At 51.1% G+C, this 26,443-nt stretch overlaps 1 protein-coding gene across 1 annotated transcript in view; it reads left to right on the top strand.

Annotated features, from left to right (window-relative positions):
* The window catches only part of ACOT11 (acyl-CoA thioesterase 11), a gene marked incomplete at its 3' end in the record, with an annotated part of 41,313 nt that overhangs the window by 13,402 nt on the left and 1,468 nt on the right, over window positions 1–26,443 (top strand). Inside the window, exons 2-14 of the mRNA XM_084242624.1 lie at window positions 7,540–7,750; window positions 8,691–8,760; window positions 13,522–13,582; window positions 14,538–14,636; window positions 15,117–15,252; window positions 17,289–17,445; window positions 18,586–18,705; window positions 19,951–20,095; window positions 21,416–21,471; window positions 22,617–22,683; window positions 23,039–23,122; window positions 24,223–24,356; window positions 26,287–26,418. Of these exons, the coding sequence (XP_084098750.1) occupies window positions 7,540–7,750; window positions 8,691–8,760; window positions 13,522–13,582; window positions 14,538–14,636; window positions 15,117–15,252; window positions 17,289–17,445; window positions 18,586–18,705; window positions 19,951–20,095; window positions 21,416–21,471; window positions 22,617–22,683; window positions 23,039–23,122; window positions 24,223–24,356; window positions 26,287–26,418 (1,472 nt within the window). The remainder of the gene's footprint in view (window positions 1–7,539; window positions 7,751–8,690; window positions 8,761–13,521; window positions 13,583–14,537; window positions 14,637–15,116; window positions 15,253–17,288; window positions 17,446–18,585; window positions 18,706–19,950; window positions 20,096–21,415; window positions 21,472–22,616; window positions 22,684–23,038; window positions 23,123–24,222; window positions 24,357–26,286; window positions 26,419–26,443) is intronic.

Consider the following 26,443-nt stretch of genomic DNA (forward strand, 5'->3'; position numbering starts at 1 on the left):
GATTCCAGACAAGGCCATTTTTGCCCTTGGGGGTGTAACAAGGGGGGTGATGTTCAGGGTCTTGGTTCTAGAATGGGGTGAGCATGGACCCTCTAGTGGTGAGCCTGAACTGACCGCATGGCCAACATTCTCCCTGCCTGCATGGGATGAATTTGTGGGGATCAGGGACACTGAGCAAAGTCATTCATGTGGTCCACAGGCCAGGCTCTGGCTGGGCCCCTAGGACACTGGGAGCAGACCGAGGGCTCCTGCCTGGCGGATCTTCTGGCCTGGTGCCAATCAGAGATACCCACAATTGATTGAATGCTGTCCCGAAGGAGAGTACTGGAGAGGTGAAGTACACTGTGCTGGGAGCATGAGCATGGGGACGAGATCATGGGGCTGAAGGGTGAGGGACATTGCAGAGGTGAAGGAGAGAGGGAAAAGTGTCCAGGCAGAGGGGATGCTTGGACAAAGGCCAGTGGTGAGAGGTGGTCTGATGAGTACAAAGAAAGTCTGTGTGACTGGGGGCAGGTGACTGGGGATAGGTAGACTTGAAGAATGTCAGGGACACCTCGTTAAGGAGTTCTTCCCACAAACCAAACCCTTTCTTGGATGGAAAGAAAAACTAGATAGTCTTTAGACGGTCTTGGAGACCATCTAGTTAAGCGGCCCCGTTGGACAGATGATGACACAGGGGCCCAGGAAGCTAATAATAAAATCTGGCACCTTTTCCACATGCCAGGTACCATGTTAACTACCCTATTTCCTACATCTTTTTAAATGTTGTTGGCATTTTACATTCAATTTGACTTATTTTAAACGACTAGACGTACCTGATGTTCGTCTAAAATGGCATCTCTAGAGTTAAAAAAATAATTTATGAAGGCGAAATTCACACGACATAAAATGAACCGTTCTGGAGGGGACAGTTCAATGCCTGCGGCACATTCACTGTGGTGTGCAGCCACCGCCGGTCTCCTTCCAAATTGGTCCCATCACTGCAAAGTAAACTCCTTACCTGCTAAACAGTTTCCCCATTCCACCTTCGCCCAGCGCCTCGCGACCACCACTCTGCTTTCTGTCTCTGTGGATCATTTCTGTGTTCTGGCCATTTATATAAATGGAACCATGCAATATGTGATCTTTTGTGTCTGGCTTTGTTCACTTAGCTCAGTGTTTCTGGGGCTCACCCATGTTGTAGGACATGCCTATGCTGCGTTCCTTTTTATGTCTGAATATTCCATTATACGCATAGACTATGATCTGTTGATGGACATGTGGGGCGCTTCCACCTTTTGCTGTAGTGCACAGTGCTGCTGGGAACATGGGTGGATTAGCGCTTTTTGGGTCCTTTTCATTCTTTTCTATATACCTAGGAATGGAACAGCTGGGTCACATTTTATTTCTATACTCAACTTTTGGAGCTCCTGTTTTCCACAGTCGCTCAGGGAGGGATTTTGCATTCTCACTACTAGTGCACAAGGATTCTCTTTTCTCCTCATCCTCTCCAACATTTATTTTTCGTAGTTTTGGTTATAGTTACCCTCGCGGGTTTGCTGTCTTTTATAATCCTCATTATAACCCCATTTGACAGACAAGGAAATTGAGGCATAAGGAGGTAAAATTAACTTGTGCACAGTCTCCGGGGGATGATGAGCTGATAAAAGTTCATTTATGGTCAACTTTACAGGAAGGCACTGGACTGAAATGAAGTTGTGCTTAAGAAGGCGAGATGGAGCTGGGTGGAGGAAGGCTTGCTTTAGCTCAGCTTCCATTGTGTCCCTTACCTTGCCTCTCTCTTCCTCATCACATTTGGGGCTTGGGGCAGCATTAGAAGTTTGGAGGCCTGCTGTACCCCTCTGTCTACAAAGGGTTGGCCGTTAGAAGGGGAAGCCTCCTGCCTGATCAACCTGCCTCAGGCCTGTGGGTTCTAGGTAGAAACTCAGGACCCTGGTCTCTGTTTTCTCGTCTTGGTCACCAACTTACTGTGGCTTGACTAGGTTGCTTCTCTCTAAGTCTCAGATGACAAGAATTTCTTTCATCTTCCTTGTCCCTGAGGCTTAGGGGAGTGCATTAGAGAAGTAAATGGTCAGTGGGTCTGGGGTGGACTTAAACTTTATCACTTGCTAACTGCTCAAAAGCAATGTAACCACTATCAGCTCTGGTTCGCTCCTTAGTAAAGTGGGTAGAATAATTATGCCTTTTAGGGTAGATATAAAATTGCTGAGATAAAAACCTGTGAAATCCCCTAACTTAGAACTTGATACATAGTAGATGTTCAATAAATCTTAGCCAGATAAATGGCATACAGGAGTTGTTTAATTAAAAAATTGACTTAATGGGCCTCCCCGGTGGCGCAGCGGTTGAGCGCTGGGTTGCGAAGCTGCCTGCGGCCTCTGCGGCGCCGGTTCGATCCCCGGCTGCTCCCCGGCCACCGGAGGAGGATCCCACATGGTGCGCAGACCTCTCCTGCCACCCGCTGCTCCCCTCAGCAGTGTACTTCAGTCCCTCTGCCTGCTCTGCTCCCCACTCTGGCTCTGGTGAATTCTCTCACCCTCCCGCGCTTCTGACTGTACCCAGCGCATGTATAAACAAAACAAACAAACAAATATAATAAATAAATAAAAACATGCCTCTATAAAAAAAAAAAAAGTTTAAAAAAAAAAATTGACTTAATTCTCTATCTTTCCCACCCCACAATCTTGAAAGAGGCTAATGCCAACATATCCTATAGCTGAAATAAGGGTGTTTGTATAGAGAAACTGGGACATTAGTTATATTCTAGAATGAAGACATGATCTGATGTTTATCTGGAACAGCCCACCCGTGTCCTCCCAGCACTCTGGCTGGCTTTATGGACCAGGGCTCCCTCTTTGTACCTAATTGTTTAGTATCACTGCTACCCTTTTTTGCCTTACCTGCTGGGAATCTCAAGGCCAAATACAATTCTCTATAGCAGCCTCTGTGCAACTGCATTCTGAACACACACACCCTCCTCCTCCTTTGTTCCTTAGTTCTGTTTGCCTTTCAGTGCTGGCGTGCGTGCAATGTGTACGTGTCCTGTGCTCATGTACAGGCTGCCTTAGAGCCTTTTTTGGGAAGAAGGCAGGAGCAGGCCTGCAGGAGAGTTGAGGCTGTTGACAAATCCTCCTGCTTTGCTGGTGCAGAGCATGCCAGGAGGCCACCCTGGTCTCGGAGGGACTGGAGCCCCCCTTGTAAGGACCGGGTCTCCGGTTAGGCAGTTCCCTCATACTGCTCAGTGGACCTGGCTCAAACAACCAGGCCTTTCACAGGGCTTGGTATACAGTTCCACAGTAGGACAAGGGCTACTTCTCCCTGCCTCCTGGGGCCTACTTTTCAGTTCTGCCCCCGTCAGGGGAGGCATGGGCTTCGTGCCACAGACCTGCCCTGTGCCAGGCCCAAATCTGCCCATATCCTATGGAAATGCCTGTCTGCTGGAGGAGGTGGCTGTGAAAACAGTGATGTTGCAGCTTGGTCAGTGCTGTGGTGGAGACTGGCGAGGCTTCAGGGGCCTGGGAGGCCCTAACTTTCCCTGGGGAAGAGGTGGGGTGAGGGACTAGAGAGGGAGGAGGAGGATTTACCTAGCAGATAGGGCCAATAAAGCTTTCATAGGCAGAAGTGGCCCCCACGTGGTGGAGGGATAGAGCTGGGTGAGCCTGGTGCTCTGAGGAGCTGCCTGTGCTCTGGAGCTGGGAGAGCAGCTGCACGAAGCAGAGTGGGGCCTTGATTCTGTGGGCAGTGGGGAGTTGTCGAGGCATCTTGAGGAAGGAAGTGCCTGGTCAGTCTTGCCCTCCAGGCATGGTCCTAGGTGACAGAATGAAGTCCTGTGTGGGAAGAGTTAAGAGCACTGGACCTGGTCCTTCTGCAAGGCAGGACACAGAAAATTGTGGGTGTCAGGTTGGTGCATTTGCTTTCTGGAAAGGTCCCTCTGGTGTTGGAAGGAGAGGGAGAGACTGGAGGCCTATGGACAGACTGTGGAAAAAATCCAGGGAGCGAGCAGGATGGGCACTTGAGTGTACAGGGGCAGTGGGGTAGATTGAGAGGAGGCTGCACCAACGGTACCTGGCTATGTGGAGGCAGAGGAAATCCAGGTTAAGTCTGTTAATGTGGCTTGTGCAAATTGCCTAGATGGAGCCCTGGCTCAGGAGGGCTCATCCTGGCCCCCTAGCTGTGTGACCCTGAACCAGCCTTCCCTTCTGTGTGCCTCATTCTCCCCAGTTGTGAAGGGATTAGGTGAAGTGGCCTCTCCTGCTCTGGACCAGGAGGTTTGTGACATGGGCCTGGCCCAGAAGGTGGGACACAGAGCCCACAGTATAACCAGCTGAGTCCTAGTCTGGGATTATCAAATCTGGCCAGGTCAGCTGTGGCCAGGGGCCAGTATCTGGCATGGCTGCCATCTGAAAGGGCATGTCTCTGACCCTCAGATGCCCTCTCTCCTTCATAGTTGGCCCTGCCCTCCCTGTCAGCTGTCTTGGCTCAGTCTGCCTGGCCAGCCCAGGCTGTGACTTTGCCAGGATTTCTGCTCCCACCCCTGACTGGCTCTGGGAGGAGTGGCCTGCCTCTAAGGCCCCATTGGCCAAGCTCTGCCTGGGCCATTCACGCCCCTGCCTCCCCTGATGGCTGCCCGCCCACCTTGGGACTAGGAGGAGGCCTGGCCCTGCCTGCCCCGATGGGGACAGACTGCCTTAGAGCTGAGAAAGGAGTTGGAATCTGAGAGGCTGTTCCCTCTGCTTGTGCTCCAGCCCAGGGGCTCTCTGTACTCCTCTCTTTGAGTGGATTTGGGGGGATAACCAGAGTGGGGCTTGTCCTTCAGCTTGCCTGGAGCAGGGAGTGGGAACTCAGCTGCTCTGAGGAATTCAGTAGTTCCTGTTTGATAGGACAGCAGGGCTCCTAAACTTCCTTTACTGGAAATCTCAGCTGGGCATGCCAGAGCTCTGTAGCACACTTAGACCCCAGAATTCTGGAATCAGAGCTGGGGGTATTTGGGGACTGGCAATCTCCTGTTCCCCACCCACCTGGTGAGTGACAGATGAAGCTCAAAAGGAGAGAAACTTACTCAGGATCAGAGTACCTAAGGGACACAGCTAGGATTTAGACTTGTATCTATCTTGGGTCACCCTTCCACAAACAATTGATGAGGTCCTACTATGTGCTGGACCCTTCTAAGCATGAGCATGAGAGTAGGATCTTCTCAAAGGACAGAGGAGAATGAATGAATGAACAAACAAACAAGGCAAAGTTCCTGCCTCCTGGCATTTAGAGTCTAATGGAAATAGGAAATTGGAGGCTGGTGGGAGTGGGAACTGATCAGGTGAAAGGCAGAGAGAGGCCTGGAACACGGGTATCCTGACTGCTGGTCCAGGGCTTTTCCCTCATCTGTAAAATGGAGTCCACAGGCCTACCCTATGCTGTCCTTCTGAGGCTCCAGCTAGGTGGTAGCTGTGATAGCAGCGTATGAGCTGTGTGTGTGCCCAGAACTGCCCAGATATCCCATAGGGTCTGCTTCCTTTCTCTGCCTGCTTACCTTCTACATCTTGCCTCCATTTCCCTGGCTTTCTCCAGGGTCTTTCTGGAACATTCTGCTCAAAACCCCTGGCTGTGGGAGGGGTTTAAGAAGAGTGTAGGTGAATAGAGTCTGCCTGCCTCCTCCCACATCCATGAGGCCCCCAGTGCACACCAGGCCGGAAATGCCTTGGCAGTGGTTACCATGGTGACGAGTTCTGCTGCTTGGACCTCCACAGCCTGTGAGCTGTCTGTAAGAGCCTGCAAGCTTGGCAGCCTGGCATCCTGCAGGCTCCCACCCAGCCTGTGAGCACCTGGGGCGGCTGCCCTCCTCTCTTCTCAGTACCTAGCACTGAGTACCCAGGGGCTCTCAGAAATGAGCTACTTCTTTGGGAACCCCCAAACTGTTTTGGGTCAGACAGCCTGGTTCAAGTCCTAGTTGTACTACTTAGGGGCCAATGACCTTGAACAAGTCACCTTGATGTGTTTTGAACTTATTGAATTAGCTATAGGAACTTCACAGGAAGAACAGGAGTCCTCTCTGCCCCCATCCTGCAACTGTAACAGGGTCAGCCTCTGGTCCCAGCTCTTCGCTGCTGAATCCAGGCCCAGCACCCTGGACTCATCATTTCAGTCCCAGGAGGCCCTGCAAGCTGTGTCCTGAGGTCAGAGCTTAGACTCCAAGCAACCAGACCTCTGGCATCACAACTGGGCATTGCCACTTATTTCGGCCTCAATTTGCTCATTTATAAAATGAGGAGAGCAATGTACCTGTCTCAGAGATTTGTTGTGCAGATAAAATTGAATTAGTACATACTGAATGCTCAGGAAAGTATTCGATACCTTTTTTAAAAAAAGATTTATTTATGCGTACAAGAACCGGGGTCTAAGCCAGAGGTGCGGGGGGAGGGTAAGAGGATTCATCAGAGAGAGTGGGGAGCAGAACAGGCAGATTGACTGAAATACACTGCTGAGGGGAGCAGCGGGCGAGGCAGGAGAGGTCTGCTGTACCATGTGGGCTGCTTCCTGGCTGGCTGGGGATCCAACTGGTGCTGCAGTGGCTGCCTATAGCTTGATAGCACTGTCTTTAACCCCTGTGCCACCAGGGAAGCTCTGAGGATTCAATACTTAATAAATGCTATGTAAACGTCGGATAGCCCTGATGATGTTATCACCAGCAGAGTGGGCACTGACTGTGGGAACTGGAGCCCACATACCTCCTCTTCCTGTGGCTTTCCTCACACTTACAAATGTGCCCAGCTCTCCTTCACAGACTGGTTAGGAAGAGCAGGCCAGAGAGACCTGATGGCAACTTGGCTTCCCTTCTCCCCCATCCCTTTAATACCAGGGACTGCCAGGCGTTTCCCCCCACCTTTTCTCCCTGGGAATTGAGACAAGTTGGGCCCTGGATGACAACACCACTTATAATTCGTGACTTTGAAGATTTTCTCACTGCCAACTGCTGTCCTGGATTACAAAGCTGGCCTGTGACTGCCCCGAGCCTCCCAGACAGCAGAGCCTGGTGCTAAAGACAGGGAGCACCCAGTGGGGGAGTCCTTCTGACGTCCTTAGAACGAAGGAGCCCCAGGAGGGAACCCTTTGGGGCTGAAATAACTGCTTCTTGAAACACTTGACTAGAAACATATTCCTAGGCTTGTTGGCTGGTGGGCTTCCCTGCTCACAGGGGAATCTTTCAAGAATGAGGGTAAAGCTGTAAAAAGCTGGCCCACGAGCTGAAGTGAGGAGGACTGAATTCTCTGTTCAATTCCTCTCTCCCCTTCCCACCCCTCAGGTTCAAGGTTGTATTAACATGATGTTGTTGGCTAAAAGGAAACTGAGCATAAATGATATCCAGAGAATCCTCTGGGGTCTGAGACTCTGGCGGGAGGACAATGGTCACTCTTGGGGTTGGGTTCTGGTAGGAGGAGGCCCCGGTATGCTCGCACCTCTCCTTCTGACCCTTCGTTCTCAGGGTCCGGCAGACCCGGGAGGCCCTGCTGTGAGCTGACCTCTCTGTCCCTCCCTGTGTGCCAGGGCTTGGCCTCTGTGTTCTCGAGTCGCACCTCCCGGAAGTCAGCCTCACGTGCAGAGGACAAGGACGGCATCATGGCAGACGGTGAGGACTATAGAAACCCCACAGAGGTGCAGATGAGCCAGCTGGTGCTGCCCTGCCACACCAACCAGCGTGACGAACTGAGCATCGGGCAGTTACTCAAGTGGATCGACACCACGGCCTGCCTGTCTGGTGAGACTGCACTGCCCAGCTGTCCCCTCCCCACCACATACCCAAAGAAGAGGTCTCAGTTTCCAGAGAGGGTCACTGTCCCCCTGAGTGCCTTGTTCTGCGTCTTGCCTTTGCTCTTGCTGGTCCACCTGCCTGAAATACCCGCCCCAATTTCTCATTGCTCAGCTTGGGCCCATCTGTTCAACCCTAAAACCCCTTATTTCTGAGCATTGGTCCCATGCCCTCAGGGCTGTGCTCCAGGACCACACAGCCTTATAAGTGGCTGTTCTCAGAGTGACTTAGGAGCACTATGGGCAGAGACCATGCTCTCTGCCTTGCCCAGTTCCTGGCATTGAGTAGAGTGGAGTTCAGTGGAATTGAACTTATTTCAGTGCTTTTGAGGAACAAGTCATCCCCAACCCAGGGGGAGCTTGAAGTCTGAGGTGTGTGTGTATATTGGTGCCAACAAGCGGCGTAGCTGCCCCATGGGGCTGTTCGATGGAATGGGAAAGAGAAGTGGTAGCAAGACTTTGGGTGAACAGGTTAGAGGTCCTGACCCAGCCCTAGGGATAGAGAAGGGTTTCCAGAGGGTAAGAATGACTCAGGCAGGAAAATGGCTGGGAAGTAGAATAGCATAGAGTGGTCATTCATTCATTCCACAGCTACTTACTGAGCCTCTGCAGTGTGCCAGGCACTGTTCCAGGATGGGGCACAGCAGTGAACAAAGCAGGCAAGATCCTTGCCCTCCAATAGCTTAGAGCAGAGCAGAAGGGAGAGATGCCAGCCAGATAGATCAAAGCAGGTCAGGGTATGGTACTATGTAAAACTACTATTTAAAAGAAAAGTAAAGAGTGTGGGGTTGCAGGCGAGGAGGCCTGGCCTTAACTGAGTGGTCTGCTGTTTGATCAGAGGCCTGAGTGACAAGGGAGTGTGCTAACGCATGACTTTCTTCTGATGCCAGCCGAGAGGCACGCTGGCTGCCCCTGCGTCACAGCCTCCATGGACGACATCTATTTTGAGCACACCATCAGGTAAGTGGCCACTCCCGCTTCTTGGTTCCTCTGTTCTCCTCACCATGAACCCAGGTCTCCCCTCCTTGTCAGCCTGTGTGCTGCCTGGAACCTGATAGTGTGACCAAGGGCCTTTGCAAATCCAGTGGGGGAGCTTCAGGGAGCAGTAACCTGACTGACTGCAGGGCCTCTGGGGACAGCATTGGGTTAGGAGCTGGCCTGCTGCTGAGTGCTATGGGGTGGGTTCCCTTGGCCTGGGTGGGGCTAAGGAAGTTGCTTCAGGCTTGGAATTGGGCATTGTTGAGACAACTTCAAGTGCTGTGTGACTTTGGGGAAGTCCATCTCTTTCTCTGGGCCTCAGTTTTCTTATCTGCAAAATGGAAGGATTAGACTTAAGCAGTGGATGTCTTTTGAGCTTGCACATTCTGTATGGATCATGGTCACTCTACTGTAGGGAGGCTCCAGGCAAGGTGTCCTGGCTCAGTCTGAATTGGAAGATGACCATTCAACTTCTGTTCACATGGCTTCTGTCACATAGCTCACATATGCTCACTACTCTTTGTTTTGTTTTAAAATGTCTGTATTTGTTAGAAAGCTCTTCATTGCACTATGCTAAGCTTTGCTTCTATTCTGCTGGGACTCAAGAAGAACTTTGAGTCTCTGGTGCAGGACAGGCTGCAGGGGCTGCATTCAGTGCTTTGGCCTGAGGTCTGCCTCTGAACTCTCCCTCAGCGTCTAGCCCATCGGGGCTTACTTAGAACTTCGTGTGCGCCCAGTGTGTGATAGTTAAGGAAAAAGTTTGTCCGGTCCCTGCATTCTTTCATTCAGTCTTTCATTACTGCTTGCACCTTTTCTGGACCAGGGCCCCTGCTGGGCTTAAGTCCCTGAAGCATAGTCCCCACACCTGGCAACTCCCAGTCTGCTGGGAGGCAGCTATAGAAGCAAATTTCTTTTCAAAAGGTAAGTTCTGGGTCTCCCTGGTGGTGCAGGGGGTTGGGGTGCAACCTATGAGGCTGTCCACAGCCACTGCAGCATGAGTTCAATCCCTGGCCGGGTGGGAAGCAGCCCACATGGCGCAGCAGATCTCTCCTGACTCGCCCACTGCTCCCCTCAGCAGTGTACTTCAGTCGATCTGCCTGTTCTGCTCCCCACTCTGTCTCTGGTAGACCCTCTCACCCCCCACACCTCTGACCTGTGCCCCAGTTCTTGTATGCATAAATAAATAAATCTGGAAAAAAAACAGGTAAGTTCTGTGCTAGTAATGAGCTCTGACATGTAGGTGCTTCATCATGCTTTTTCTAATTGCCTTTTATTTTAGAATAGTTTTTGATTTACCAAAAAAAATTTGTATCTTTGACTATAGTACAGAGAATTTCCATGTACCCACACCCAGTTCCCCTATTATTAACATCTCACATTAGTATGGTAGCTTTGTCAATGCTTTTTAAATACATTAATGAATTCTATCCTTGGAACAACATTGTGTGAACCTCGTTATTAGTATCCTCACTTTAAAGATGAAGGAAATTGAGGCACAGAAAAATAAAATAACTTGCTTTAGGTCATACAGCTAGTGGAGGACACAGGACATCCTACCAGGCTTGGAATCTGCCCCAGAGCCTTTGCTTTTAACCATTAAGTTATATTTCTATGTGTCTGGGGCATAGAACATAACCAAGGGAGACTTCCTGGAAAAGGTGTTTGAATTGGTCCTACACAGTCTGCATTGTATGTAGTGACACTTTGAAGGCTGGGGGAGCTGTGTCTGGACCAGCTCTGCCAACACAGCATCTGGCACTCTCATGAGGCAGGGATAGAAAAAACCAGAAAGGATCCTGGGAAGGAGAGCAAGTTGGGGAGGGCCTAGAGCATGACTGGTGACTTGGAAAGGCCTGGCGGGCACCTGGGAAAGGCTAGGGAAAGGTTTTGTTTTTGCTTTTGTCATTTAAAAAATTTCAAATGTAGCTCTCTAAAACGTAAGAATTCTTTAAACATAACCTTACTACCATCAGCACATCTAAAACAAAAGATAATAATTTCTCGCTAACATCAAATAGCCAGTCAGAATTCACTTGCCCACAAGTCTTGTGACTTTGTTTTGCTTTCCAGTTATTTTTATAGTTCAAGTCAGGATGCAAACACAGCCCTACTTAGCTGCTGTGTCTCTTCGGTCTTTTTTATTATTTTTTTTTTAATTTTTTAAAATTTAATTTTATTTTTTTAATTTAATTTAATTTAATTTTTTTGTAGTTCAATGGTGTAGAAAATGCCATTTATTAAATTTATTGAAGTCGTATCAAGTTGAATCAAGTTGTTCAAGCATGAGCTGATGCATTGTATGGGGGTGGGGTGAGAGGATTCACTGTGTTTGTCTGTTATCTTTGGTTGTAAATGTTAAACTCCCTGTGAGATCCCTTACTCCCATGTCTCTCTTTCTTTTGCTGTCTTTCTGTCTCTGTCTTTCTGTCTCTCCTTTTACTTGAAATTTCTTTGTTGAGGAAAGCCAGTCATTTGCCCCCTAGAGTTTTCTATCCTCTGGGTTTGCTGTTGGCATCATTGTGGTGTCATTGGCCATGTCCTTGGTCCCCTGAGTCTGCTGGTCCCGGGGAGGGGCTTGCATGAGCTGGCTGTTGTTTGTGGGAGCTGCCTCTGCTATGTGAGGAACACCTGCAGGGGAGAGGGGCAGCTGAGGAGGCCGGGCAATGCCCTGGGAGGGACCCAGTTTGGTCTGTGGGATGGAAGGGAGTCAGGAAGGCAGAGAAGTTCTGAAGTCTAATGAGTGTCTTCTTGGCTTGTGGGGAAGCTAAGAATAAGAGGAGGAGGAAGAGGAGAAGAGTAAGAAGAGGAGGAGGAGGAGAGTCACAAATTTCTTTTTCTATTTTAGCACCACAGAAAATAGATTTTTATTTTAGGGATCATGGAAGTTTTTTCCCTAATTTTTTACCATGAAAACTTAGAAAATGAGAGAAAAGTTGAATAGTGTAATGATCACCACTGAGATTCAATAATTAACATTTTGCTAAATGTGCTTTATCTATATGTGGATAAATAAATATATATACTTATTCCCTCCCTCCCTCTCTTTGAAACTGAACCACTTACAAGTAAATGGCAGGATCATACTCTCTGTTCCTCCACATGTCAGTGTGTAGCTCTTCTTCAAAATAACGGTCCCTTACGTGATTATTAGTATGGCTAAAAAAATGACCAGGGAGGCAGCACTCTGTCTGCCCACCTGTGACTATGCAGCTGCTTCCTTTCACCAACTTTCTCCCTCTGCAGGGCAGCAGCTTGACTTTTCTTCCTCCGCCCTCAGTGGAGGCAGCTCTCCTCAAGGGCGCCTGCCTGCAACCATGCAGGCCTCTCTTAGGAAACCTGTCCCTTCGTGGTCAGCTCTTCCTGCCCACTTGTGTCTACTATGCAAGTGTCTTTTACTATCCTGTCCCTTTTCTAATAAATCTGCTCTTTAAATATTAAAAAAAAAAAAATGACCAGGGGTGGACAAGTCGCTGGCAAACGTGAGCCAGGCCTGGGCTAGGCTCCGGCTGCTTACTCTCCCTTAACCCTCAGTATCATGGCTTTTTTACTTTACAGACCAGGAAATAGGCTCAAAGAGGTGAAGTGACTCATCCAAGGTCACACAGCTTGTAGCATGATAGTGAAGGTAGAGGTTAATTAGAACCCAGGCCTCTGTGGTCCTTGCCACTATGTCCACTGCTGCCCCTTGACCAGGCTGCCCCTTGGAAGGGGCCCTTCCTAGTCCTGGGGAGGAGGCTATGTCATTGCAGAAAGAAATAAGCTCTGTGCTCTGCTTGTTCATTAGCCACTGTGCAGAAAGGGGAAAGGACATGCTCAAGGTTACTCGGTGACTCGATGAGGCCAGAACCCAATCTCCTGCTGCCTCCTCCCACACTCCAGCAGCTGGTCATCCCCTGCTGCCTCCAGTTAGGCAACTCCCCCAGTCCATCTGACTTTTCATCCAGACCTGAGGATCATTCCAGAGGGGTAAGCTGCAGCTAGAGAGTGGAGCTAGTGCAGTCAATAAAATCAGTCTAGAATCCTGACTGTCACTCTTAGCTGGGTGACCTTGAGCAAATGGCTTACCCCCTCTGATGCTCCATCCCTCCTCAAGCCTCTCTGCCAACCTTGTTTTGAGAATCAGTGAGGTAGTGCACAGTGCCTGGCAAGTAGTAGGCATTTTAAAAATGTTTCCTTTCTCTTCCCACCCTCTGTTTTTAGCCCTTTGCATTTATTAGACATTTAATATGTGTGGACTACATTAATTCAATAGGCCACTGTTTATGGAGGGCTTGCTCTGTGCTGTGTGCTAGGCCTTGGAGAGCCAATGATGAGCAAAACAGACGTGATCTTTGCCCCAGTGAAATTTAGGGCAGTGGAGAAGACAGAGGTCAACCCTCAGGAAGAATTATAAGAGGGTGAAACTTACAGGACCTCAGTCGGGCAGGGAGGGCTTTCCTGAGCAGGGGCCATTGAGCAGAGAGCAAATGGAAACTCGGGCATTAATTGGACAAAGGGACACAAAAGAAAGTGAGGGCAGGGGAAGGTGAATGGAATGATGCAATTATCTCAACCTCAGCTTCCCCACCTGTAAAATGGGTTTACACCATTGCTGCCTTACTTGGAGAACTTGGTGATATTGCAGATATGAATGTGCTCTGTGAGCCATGACAGGGTTCTGCCACTTCCCCTCAGCAGGCCCTAGGCTTCTGTTCCCTCCCCTGTCCCCTCTGGAAGGGTCACCTCCTGTTTCTCTCTCCCCAGTGTCGGACAAGTGGTGAACATCAAGGCCAAGGTGAACCGGGCCTTCAACTCCAGTATGGAGGTGTGTGGGGTGGGCTCTGCCTGGAGGTGGGCGGGTAGGTCTTCTCCTTCTTTCCATTCTTAGCCCCCATCCTAGCACACTCACATTCAGAGTCCTGGTTGAGGCAGCGGGATTTTGAAATAGCTGGCAGGGCTGGGAGTATCTTGAAGATCTTCTTGTCCAAAGCCCTGCATCTGAGGGAGTTCAGGGAAGGGAAGGGACTTGGCCCAGGGCCATAAACCACATAGATTCCAACCTGGGACATGACATCCAGTATCTTGGCCTTTGAGCCTCAGAGCCTCTCCTGGCAGCCAGGTGGTCATAGAAGTGGGAGAAAATAGTTGCTGTCACTGAGCCTGGGGACAACTAGACTGGAGCAGGGAGAGTATTCGGCCCACTAGTTTAGCTCCCATAGCCTCTGTCTCCCCCTCTGTAAAATGGGGACATGACTCCTGTGCTGCAGGGCTCTGTGAGCTCTGGCAGGGACTCTTTCCTACCTATGGAGGTCAGGTCCAGGCAACTTCACCCACCTGGGCCAGGGGTTACTGAGGGACCACAGAGGCAGGGATAGCAGAGTCCTGACTGTGTCTCTGGCACCCCACAAATACTTAGGCACCCCCAGCCATCCTCAGGTGTCTGTTCTTTGAATTTGGCCACTCTCAGTTTTATCTGCCTTAAGCCCTTTTGTAGATCAGTCTCATTTTTATCCTTTTAATAACCCTGGGAGCGTAGGTAGGATCACTCCCATTTTATAGGAAACTGAGGTCCAGAGAAGGGAAGTGACTCACTCAAGGTTTCCCAGGGAACAAGGAGTAGAATCAGAATCGACCCTTGTTCAGAATCAGAATCGGTCCTCTAGACCCAGTAGGTGATACAGAAATACCAGTGGCCAGACTTGGGGTGGACTTCCTGTCTCGAGCTGTGGTGCATTGTGATAGTGAGCTCTGGCTCTTACCTCCACCTTACTGTCCTCCAGGTGGGCATCCAGGTTACCTCTGAGGACATGTGCTCTGAGAAGAAATGGGTCGTGTGCAAGGCCTTGGCCACCTTTGTGGCCCAGAGGGAGTTCACCAAGGTAAGTGGCTACACCTGGCCACTCTGTGCTGCTGGGACATTTGGGACCTGTCAAGGCAGGACTGGACCAGGTGATGAGGCTGGGGCTGGTGGATGGTAAGGTGGGAACTTAGCAGGGAATCCACAGCCCCCAAAGGAAGCCCCACCCCCACTTCAATCCAACCCTAGGGGTCTTCCCTCTCTCCTATGCCCACTTCCTCCTGTGCCTCTCACTTGAGGATTCTTCAGGTCTTACTGTTCCCTTGCAAACCCTGCGGTGACATACGCCTTCCTCTGTGCCTTTGCCTAATAAGGGGGCGAGGGATACTTGGAGGATGAATATGATGCATGTGTCGTCACAGAGACAGGAAGACGGGGATCAAGGAGGCGTGAAGACCTGTAATGATCTGCCAACCCCAGGAGTAAGATGGTGACCAAAGGGCAAGCCCTTGTGCTATTTCAGGGACTTGTTCTGAGCACCCCTCTGCCCCTCTGCCCGCAGGTGAAGCTGAAACAGATCACGCCGAGGACGGAAGAGGAGAAGACTGAGCACAGCGTGGCAGCTGAGCGCCGGCGCATGCGACTCTTCTACGCTGACACCATCGAGGACCTCCTGGCCAACTGTGTCATTCAGGATGGTGAGTGGCTGTGGGGGCAGTGGGCCACTGGCCTCCTGCATGCCTCCTACCCTGCGTCCCCACTGCGCAGAGGGAGGAGTGGTGTCTTCTCAGGATGTCCACCTACTGGTGGCCTCAGGCCTGGCTGACCCTCCAGCCTCCAGGTCTCCTTCAGGCAAAGGGGAGTGCTGGCCTCTTGTCCAGGTCCCAGCACTGTGAAGATGGAGTTAGATGTACATCAAGTGCTCTGTGCCTCTAGGATTCAAGGCATTCAGGAGGGTAGTATTGAGCTTGACCTTGACAACTATAGGGTTTTTTAAAACACACGTGGATGGAGGGGTGGATGGATGGATGAGCTTAGATATAAAGACTAGAAGTAGAAATAATATATAGATGTAGCTATAGAATAAAAAGCAAGACTATCTCCTACCCCAGTATTCAGGCCCCTTCAGAGTCAACACTCTAAGTTACTTATTTGGGGGCATCTTTCCCAAAGTGTTCCCTGTGTATTTAAGCATAGTACATATTACCTGACTCCTTTTTACCCCAAAGGGAAAGCACAGTACATACTGCTTGTATGTTGAGATGGCTTTTTTCCCCTTTAAAATGTATCTTAGAGATTGTTCTATACCCAGGCCTCCCTGATGGTGCAGGGGTTAAAGTCTCTGCCTATCAAACTATTGGTAGCCACCATGGCATGAGTTCAATCCCTGGCCAGGGAGCTACCCACATGGCACAGCAGACCTCTCCTGTCACACTGCTCCCCTTAGCAGTGTATTTCAGTAGATCCACCTTCCCTGCTCCCCACTCTGGCCTACACCCCGGTTCTTGTATGCATAAATAAAAATAAATCTTTAAAAAAAAAGAGAGATTGATCTATACCAGCTCACCAAAGTTTACTTTGAGCTGGTAGGATTTTGACACAGGGCACAGCCTGGACAAAGGTCCAAGGGGTTTGTTCACCAGTCTCCAGAATGATATCATGCAGAGTCTTCCTTGAGCCTAAAAGATGCAATTTTAGGACAAAACAGATGGGGTGCAGCTCCCAGGGTGGGGAGAGAGCACACAGCAGTGGCTAGCCCCAGTGAAAGCAGAGAGGTGTACTGTGAATTCCAAGTACCCTCTCTATACTGAGCCTAGGGGCCGTGGCTGGGCAGACCCAGCCCTTCCTCCCATCACTGAGGTCCCCTAAGCCATCATCCCTTCTGAATCCGTCCTGCTCTGACAGCATCCTAGCCAAGGACCCATCCAAGTGCCTTTGCCTGGCCTCCCAGCCCAGCAGACACTCAGCTTCATCTAGTGCTGTCGCTCTGCCTGCCCTCAGCTCCAGCTAAGACAGCGGCTCCATTGTGCCTGTGACTGTCCTGCCGGACTGTCTTTGGACCTTGGCTAGGCTGTTGCCAACCTCTCTTCTCCCCTTCTATGACATCTCCAAGCAGCCTGCAAGACCAGAAAAATGTCTTCTCCTTGATGTGTCCTCCTGGTGAGGTCTCTCCCTGGGAAAGGAAGAGGAATGAGTTAGGTTAGGTGGGGCATGGGTTAGGTGGGGCATGTCACCCTGACCCCAAGGCCCTACCTATACTCTCGCCTCTTTTACTGAGGACATCCTAATGCCATTGTCCCCCAGGGATGGAGTGTGTCAGGTCAGAGAGAGGGGAGAGCTCTCCTTTGTGGTACGGTGTGGTGTGTGTACGAGGCTGGTGCTCAGTGCTTTGTGACCGCGATCACATTTCATCTTCACAGTATGTCAGGTGGAGTCTCATTTCTGCCCTCTGCAGATGAAGGAGTTGAGGTTCGGAGAGGTTACTTGATTTTCTGGAGGTCACACAGCCCTCATGGGGTGGGGCTGAGGCAGATTCGGTATGTCCTGTCTCTAAGCTGGTGTTCTGTCCAGTGCCTCATCGTTATTTCCTGCCATGCCTCATCCAGGTTCAGCACACTTTGTGTAGAGGAAGAATCTGGTTCGGTGATGGGGGTTCCAGGCTACCAGTGGGGACAGCCTGCCCTTGGGAACCATCTCACCTCCTGCCTCCCTCCCTCAGCCCCCTCCTGCGCAGATCTGGACAGCAGAGACTGTAGCCACGTGGTGCCCGCTGAGAGCACCCGTGTGGAGAGTGTGGAGCTGGTCCTGCCCCCCCATGCCAATCACCAGGGCAATGCCTTTGGGGGCCAGATCATGGCCTGGATGGAGAACGTGGCCACCATTGCAGCCAGGTAAGGGGAGAGAGTCCGCCTCTACACCCCCTTCCTGCTCCTTCTTCCTTTGGCCTGCTCCCCAGCTTGGTGTTAGCATCAAGGTGTAAGAGCTTGGCTATGCTTTTAGGGTAAGTGGGGCTTTCAGACCCAGAGAACCAGAGAGGAATGCTTTTCTGTGAGCTCATCAGTCCTTTCTCGATGGTTTCCATCCCCTGTTTGAAAAACACCATGCTCCTTGACCTGGCTCTGGGCCTCTCCTTGACTCCCTGCATACTCTTTCCCTTGTATCTTATGCTCCCTTCAAATCAAGCCATTTACCTCCCCAAGTCTCACCCTCTGCATTCCCAGCGGTGGCCCTGCCTCCTGGTCTTACTTCCTGCCATGGCACCCCTACTATTCTAGGTCAGGTAAAATCCTGCCCACCTCCTCCGCGAAGCCTCTGTGACTGTTCCCTGCTCCACAAGGGGAAATAATTTCTTTCTTCTCTTACAGCCTCTACACCTGTCTGGGGTTTGTTCTCTAAATGTCAGGGTATTTTTTATAGTTTTGGTAACTGACATTCACTCACGGACACTGTCATAGCGCTGTGAATTTGTACTTGGTATGCCCTCTGCCAGTTTTGCCTGCACCAGCATACAGCCACTTCATCCAGGTGCATGCTCCTCACCCTTTAGAGGCTTGCTCAAGTCGCTCTCCTCTGTGTTAACCTTTTGGATACAGGCTATGAGTGTGATGAGCTCAGAGGAGAATCAGAATTGGGATAGTCAGGGAAGTCTCCCTGAAGGAGGAGCACTTGCTTGGGAAGTAGTTTTGGGTAAAGGGAGGGCTTCTAGGAGTAGGAACAGCAGGTGCTAAGGTGTGAAGATGGAAAGGAAAATGGGAAAGGAATTTTTCTAAGCCCTGCCCTAGGTTTTCTTCTGTCACCTCAATACTCAGCCATGCACCTAGACCTCAGTATTCTCAGCTGTGAAATGGGACTTCAGTTCTATTTCCTTGGGTGGTTCTGTGCTGTTCACTGGTTTGGGTGGCAGGCCAGAGGGCAGAGCCTATGGTTCTGCACTGGGTCTGGGTGATGGAGTATGGGAGGTTATTTGCCCAAGACTGTGGTTGAAATACTGGGGCATTTCTTCTGTTCTCCCAAACCCTGGCCCCCTGCAGTCGACTGTGCCGCGCTCTCCCTACACTGAAGGCCATTGAGATGTTCCACTTCCGGGGCCCATCCCAGGTTGGGGACCGCCTGGTATTCAAGGCCATTGTGAATAATGCCTTCAAAAACAGGTGAGGGGCTGGGATGGGCGGGATGGGCCCTGGGGCTGAGGGCTCCTCTGACCCCAGAGGGACCCTGCTGGCAGAGCTACCAGGAACCCTTTGTCCTGCACATGAGCTCTCAGCCCTGCCTGGCTGCTGGCTCCCTTCACCATCGCCCAGATGCAGCTCTGAGGTCCCTCTCTCTGGGCTCCCTCAGGCACACCACGTGCTCTATGTGTCTGCCTCCAGCTCCAGCCTCCAGGCCTGGCATGCTGTGGGTGCTGAGATCGCAGACCACCTCTTAATCCCACCCATTTCTGAAAACAATTAGTCCCCAAAGCACTTACCTGATGCTCCCACGAAAACTTACTTTAAATTTGTATCTTTTTGGTGATTTCAGAGATTATAGTGTAGTGGTTAAAAGTGAGGGATCTGGAACCAGGCCACCTGGGATCCTGTTTGGCTCCACCCCTTATTGTCTGTGTGACTTTGGGCAAGTTACTTAACCCCTCTGAGTCTCAGTCCTTTCACTGTGATAAGATGCTCACCATAAGTATCTCATAGTTGTGAGGATGCAATGAAGTGTTACTAGCAGAAAGCCAGAAAAACACGTGGTGATGGCCAACCTTTGCTGCCGCTTGCGTTAGTATTCATGTTCACAGTCTACTCAGCACATATTCTGCTGCTATGCAGGGAAAAAGCCCTGAACGAGAAGCCCTAGTTCCTGCTTCCTGTTCTCTTCCTAACTGTCGTGTGACTCAGGCATGATGGTCCTGACCTAGATCTTGGTTTCCTGTGTTCTGGGCTCTTAGCCTTCCAAATTGAGAGGGAAGGGTGGTGACTGCTACTTTTTAATTAATAAAGACAGAAAGATGTACAGCGACATCAGCCACCAAGCTGTCGGGGCACAGCTGTTAAGCGCTGGGAATGTGTGCATGATGAGCGTGTTTTCTAACTAGCTCTATGTTCTACCTCTTCATTTGGGTCCTGTCATAATTCTTTGCAGTGTACCATGATATATTTTATATCTATGTTGTTGCCCCCCTCCCCCAGCTGGTAGCTCATGAGTGCACGGAATAGGCAGTCTTGCTCATTTGTGTCCCCAGTGATTGGGCAGGCCGGGCAGGCTGTCTGCGCTCTGCCAGCGCTCATGAGGGGAACTGTTCTGGTTCCCTGCGGGTCTGATCTGACCGCTGAAAGAACGGTAAGAGTGTGCATGAGGGAGTGCTGCGGGGAAGGGCTGTCCAGCGTGGACATGTCCCTCCCTGCCCTCAGCATGGAGGTGGGCGTGTGCGTGGAGGCCTACCGCCAAGAAGCCGAGGCCCACCGGCGGCACATCAACAGCGCCTTCATGACCTTTGTGGTCCTGGATGCGGATAACCAGCCTCGGATGCTGCCCTGGATTCGGCCCCAGCCTGGGGTGAGTAGGGGCAGTGCTACCCTGGAGTGGTGGGACCTGCAAGTCCCTGTGAGGCCTGGGGAGCACCGGGATCAGCCCTGCACCTCTGTGGGGGGACACAGCCAGTTTTGAGCGCCCAGTGTGACTCCTGGAAATGCCCCTGTGCAAGGTGGGGCCCTTGTTCTATCTGAAAGACCACGTGGGTGAGCCTGGCTCGTACTTGGGTGTTGCTAGGCCTTCACAAGCCTGTAGAGTTGGAAGAGCACTGACTTAGGAGTCAGATTGGGTTGGTACCCTGCCTTCGCCATGGTTTGGTGGTGCCCTCTGCAAGCTTCCAGTTCCCATCTGTAAAGTGGGTGTATTTGCAATCCCAGCCTCACAAGGCTATGGAGTGAGTTGTCTTTGGAGGTACTGACGCTGTGTCTGGCTGAACCCTGTGGGCATCAGTACGTGGTGACTGCTATGATAATGGTGATAGGGCAGAGATGAAAGCCAGGGGCTGGGTTCAAAGACTGTAAAAAAAAAAGTGCTCCCTTATGCCTCCTGTGGGCCATGCCCTGGCTCACTTACAGGAAGTGACTTTCGAGAAGTTGTTCCCTCTCTCTGGGAAGGCTCACCACTCTGTCTGCCCACCTCACAGGGCCAAGCATGGGCTGTGAAAACCCCTGCTCCATAGGTGGACTTTGGGCAGTAGAGTAGGTGGTAGGTGGGGGTTCAGGAAACCGGTGGGTGGGCCAGGTGGTATACAGTCCACAGGGTGCCTTTCGGACCTTCGCCATTTAATGCTCATGAGTGGGGAGGCTTTAGAAGTAGTGATTATTAGGGTGAACTCCAGGCCATTAGGGTTTTGCTCCTGGTTCTACTGCTTACTCCTGTGACCTTGGGCAAGACACTAAACTGGTCTGTGCCTCAGTTTCCTCCCCTGTGCAATGGGTATAGTACTAACAGCAGAGGATTGTTGCAAAGCTTAGATGGGATTTTGCACAGAAAGGACTGTAAGAGTGTCCCGTACATAGCGAGTGTGCAGTGCATGTGCTACTTATTAACTAACAGATACCCATTAGGAATCTCCACTTACCCAGGAGCAATCTGAGTTGCAGGAGGGCAGGTGCTGTTGCCCAAGTCACGTAAGTCTGAGGGAAGCTGGGGCTGGAGCTCAGTCCCCAACATTTGCCCATGCAGGTTGCTTTGACTGTGGCTGCTTCAGTGAGACCTGAACTCCACTTTAGGGCTGCAGGGATTCCTTGGGCCCTTGGGGGGCAGAGAGCAGTGGTGTTGGGGTGGGGAGAGCAAGCTAAGCATCCCACCCACACCACAGTCTGTCCCTGCTTCCCTCCCCAGGATGGTGAGCGGCGGTACCGGGAGGCCAGTGCCAGGAGGAAGATCCGCTTGGACAGGCAAGTGGGGCTGGGTGGGGACACAGGGTTCAGGGCCTCTGCCTGGCCCCTGCGACTTTCATTTCTCCAGAGCTGCCGCCATGCTGGCTCTGGGCTGGGCCCTTCATATCCATGCAGCCTCTTATGTTCACTTTATTGTGCAGTGGCTTTGCGGACCCATGGTACAGGACAGGACACTGAGAACAGGGGTGTTTGGTGGCAACAGACATACAGACAGGAATGATTGGCAGAGTGAGATTTGAATCTGGCTGGGTCTGCCAATTTTCACGTGTTCCTTCATGGACTCTGTTGGCTGCTTGGCAGATGAAGTAAGAAAAGCTCAGGGAGATGCATTTGCTCAAGGTGCGAACCCAGGTGTGAAACACTCAAAGCACTTTACACACTTGAAAGTTCAGTGCTCACACCGGGCTTCTCAGACCACTGTTAATAAGAAAGGTGCGTGGATGGAGAATCTGCCAACCCCATGTGCCTCTCTTGTGATGACACCATCAGGCAGTTGTGACCCCGATCCCATTCTGCATGAGGATACTGAGGCATGAGTGTGACATCACTTGGCTGGAGTGGACTACTCAACAAAGGTGTGGGGTCTGAGCCTACTTCCCCCAGGACCCCGGCTCCCCATCTACTGTTGCCTCTGAGACTATGTTCTCAGCTTCTGTTTTCTGTGTGACCATCCAGTCTCCATGGCCACCTCACAGGCATCTCTCCCACTGCATTAGGCACACAGGACCCGGCACACAGTAGGTCTACGGTGAAGCCTATCGAAAAAAATGGGCTGCCAGGGCCTCCCCGGTGGCGCAGCGGTTGAGCGCTGGGTTGCAAAGCTGCCTGGGCCTCTGCAGCGCCGGTTCGATCCCCGACTGCTCCTCGGCCACCAGAGGAGGGTCCCACATGGCGCAGAGACCTCTCCTGCCACCCGCTGCTCCCCTCAGCAGTGTACTTCGGTCCTTCTGCCTGCTCTGCTCCCCGCTCTGGCTCTGGTGAATTCTCTCACCCTCCCGTGCTTCTGGCTGTACCCAGTGCTTGCATAAATAAATAAATAAATAAATAAATAAAACAAAATCTTAAAAAAAAAAAAAAAGAAAAGAAAAAAGAAAAAAATGGGCTGCCAAAAGACCAAGGTTGCCATCTTCCTTCTCTCCCAGGAGGTACATTGTGTCCTGTAAGCAGACGGAGATGCCCCTGTCAGTCCCCTGGGACCCTAGCAACCAGGTAAGACCCTCTGCTCCAAGAGAACAGTCTTCAGGCCCTCTGGGGGCTCCCCTCTCCCCAAACCAAAGTGGGTTTGGAGGCGGGCCTGAAGAGGGCTGGACACTAATGCCATGCCCCAAGATAGGTACAGTCAGCAAAGGGTTTTCCTATACCCCACGTCTCCCTCCCATTTTGGCAGGAAGCCCTGAGACGGGTGACTTGTCCAGAGTCACGCAGAGAATGACCAAGCCTGGCCTCCTTCCCAAAGCCCAGGGCTCTCCCCAGTGCCACCTCCCCCATGGCCCAAGTTCCTCGGCCTCAGCACCAAGCCCTGAGGAAGCAGAGAAAGTGAAGCTCCTCTGTGTGCTCTATCCAGGTGTACCTGAGCTACAACAACGTCTCTTCCCTGAAGATGCTGGTGGCCAAGGACAACTGGGTGCTGTCCTCAGAGATCAACCAGGTAGTTCACCCCACCCACCCCACTTTCCTTTCTCCTCTAAGCAACCAGAGGGGACTGATGGCAAACAATAGAAACTCCAACCGCTCAGGACAAAAGGGGATTTCTTGAAAGAAAGTGGAAGAGACCATGAAACCCACCCAGTTACATACCTGCCCCATAGTGCCTGGCACAGAGAACCTCACATCCTTCTCTTCTACCTTCACATCTGGCCCCCCATCTCTCATTTCTGCTACTCTTTACTCAGATGCCCCCTTTGTTCTCTGCTCCTTCTATAGTGAGTCCCTGCAGGGATGGAGGCGGGTGGGAACAAGCAGGGGCTGAGGGAAGACTAGACCTCAGCCACTCTTGCCCTTGGACAGGCTACTGGGCACCAGGCTCTGAGGACCCATTTCATTACTGCCTTACACACCACTTGTTAAGATACTTTCTAGATACCTTAAGATGGTATCCACTTGTGTTGAATCCCCTCGATAGCCCATTTTCATGGGGATATAAATGAGGCTCAGAGAGGTTGAGTTGTTTGTTTGCTATCACACAGCAGGTCAGTGGCAGCTCTGAACTTCCAGTCCCAGCCTCCAGCAGTGAAACACCCAAAGTCACCCATCCCCTGGTGGGTAAATGCCCAGCCAGGCAGGGTTGGCCCAAAGTGGGGACACTGAAACCCAAAAGTTTGCCACAAGTCTAAGGCACCATCTGACAGGGAACCACAGGAAAAGGGGCAAAAAGGGCCAGGCAAGTCTTGGAAAAAAGGAGGAAAATTAAAGCACAAGATAAAGGCCGCCATTGTCATCCTCTCCATGTGTCTCTAAGCCATGACTTTCTCTCTTGACTCCACGTGTCTCTTCCATGCCCCCCAAGTCCCTGGTAAGTCCAAAGCAAAGAAGCAAGTGCGCCCTCCTTCGCAGGTCTCTGCTCCACATGTCCAGTCCTGTGTCCCCTCTAAGTCTCCTGTAACTTCATCTGGCTGCTCAGCTCCCCCCCTCATTAGGTGGGACAGGGAACCTGGAACCTCCCCTTTTTATGGAGATTCCTCCCTTCAGACACCACCCAGCATAGTCTGGGGAGGGGCCCAGGAATGAGGCAACTTCTGTTCCTTGCAGGTCCGCCTTTATACTCTAGAAGATGACAAATTCCTCTCCTTCCACATGGAGATGTTGGTGCAGGTGGACGCAGCCCAGGCCTTCCTGCTGCTCTCGGACCTGCTACGGAGGCCAGAGTGGGACAAGCACTACTGGTTAGAGCCGGGGCTCCAGTGAAAAGGGGCCCTTCTCAGGCCTGGTGGGAGGGCGGGTGCTTGGGTGTCTCCGCCTGGAGCTCTCTTCCATTATGTTTGGCTGCCCCCCAAGACCTTTAGCCAGAAGGGGGAACTGTAGTGATGTGTTAGGTGCTAGGTAAGGTCCTGGTAATTCTGAACCCACAGGGAAGGGACTGAACCTGGAACTGGAGGCCTGGGAGTAAGTTGTTTCTGGTTGTTAGCTGTGTGAGCTTGGACAGATCACTTTCTTTCTGAGTCTCAGTCTCCCTCCTCTTAAAATGGTTATTTGAGGGGTGGGTCATGGATTTACACTCAGGGATAGATCAATGACTTTTCAACTTGTTTTGGGTGATCCTAACGGGAGCTCAAGGACTGCTTGGGGCTGCAGGGAGGGGGAGTTAGAAGCTGAAGGGTGGGCAGGACACCCTCCCAGGTTTAGAACACTAGTAGAATAGACAGTCTGGAAAATATACCAAGTTTGCCAGTTCTTCTTATGGATATGCACGTGAATATATTATTTTTGAATGTAGCAAAAGGCTGAATATAAATGTTATTCCTATGAATACATTTGTTCCCCAAATTTACTGATTCTTCCTTTGAAAATCTTTTTGAATTTAGCCAAGGAAGATAAATATATTCTTGGGAAAATAGCCAGAATTTCACTGCTGAATATGGGAATGTTAAAAAAAAAAAAAACTGGTATTTTTCAAATCTCTTTAAAGTAAAGGTTTTTTGATCATTTCTCCAGAGGCTTATTATGAGGTACCTGTATTCTTGGGTATACCATAAGGAGGATCTTGCATTTTGGAAATTCTGTGAGCAGGTTGTTTGGCAAGTTGATTCTTTACAAATCGGCCATCCTCTTCCTCTCCATCTAACTTCATCAGAGAGATCCCCTAGTAGCTATTGATTCTCATACTTTCTGCTTAATATTTCTGCAAATTGGACTTTAAAAATCCTTAATCTAGGTGACCGAAACCCACTGGCAAGGCCTGAAGAAGTCATTCAGTGGTGGATGTTGGGGTGGGGATTAGCATATGGTAGGAAGGCTTCTTGGAGGAGGTGTCTGGTGTGGGCCTTGAATGCTGGATCACATCTTGATACTTGATGGGGCATTGGGGAAGCCCCTTGCTGCTTCCCCCAGCTCTGCCTACAGCTCCTCTTTTCCTGCCCTTCAAGGTAGGGAGGGATTCCTGGGGAAAAGTTGGCAGGTCAAAACATGGTCATGTTCCTCTGTGTAGATGTCCTTGTGTGTTGGTGTAAACCTAGTGCTCATACCTGAGCATGTATGTGTGCTATGCCCAGGCCTAAGGGCACAGCTCTCCTCACCAACAGCCTGAGTGCATCCCAACCCTGCTTCCTTATTAGCACCGTGGCTCATGGGTGGATTTTCCCTGGATCTCAACCCCCTTATCTATAAAATGGGGACACTAAGAGTCCCTACCACATAGGCCGTTTGTGGGGTTAAATGATAGTCCATGAGGAACATTTGGAACAGCAGCTGGCACAGAGTGGCAATCAGTATTAAGATCCACTGCAAAGCCATCACACACCAGCCCAGGGTGCCAGGTACAGATGTGTACAGACGCTCATGGCTCTGTGTGTGTGTGTAGGTGAGTGTCTTTCCATGCGTCTGTGCACATGTGTATGCCTGGGTATGCATGTATCTGTGCATGTCTTTGTACCCATGCCTGCATGTGTGTGCACATTTGCTTCTGTTAGTATGTGTCCATCTTGCCCGGGAACCCCTGCTCTCCCATGGTACCTGTCTGAGTGGCGGGGGTGGGGAGCAAAATGTCCCCCAAGCACCTGCTCAGGGAGGCTGAAGCATAGAGGGCTGGGGCCAGACATCTCTGGCACAAGGAGTGGGGGTGGCTCCCTGGGCCCTGAGCTCCAGCCTTCCCTGCAGGAGAGTGGAGCTGGTGCAGCAGGTGGATGAGGACGATGCCATCTACCACGTCATCAGCCCTGCTCTCAGCGCTGACCCCAAGCCCCAGGACTTTGTCATCCTTGCATCTCGCCGGAAGCCTTGTGACAACGGGTGGGTGTCTGCCCACTGGGGTGGG

Source organism: Talpa europaea (assembly GCF_964194135.1).
Source record: "Talpa europaea genome assembly, chromosome: 9".
NCBI lineage: Eukaryota > Metazoa > Chordata > Mammalia > Eulipotyphla > Talpidae > Talpa > Talpa europaea.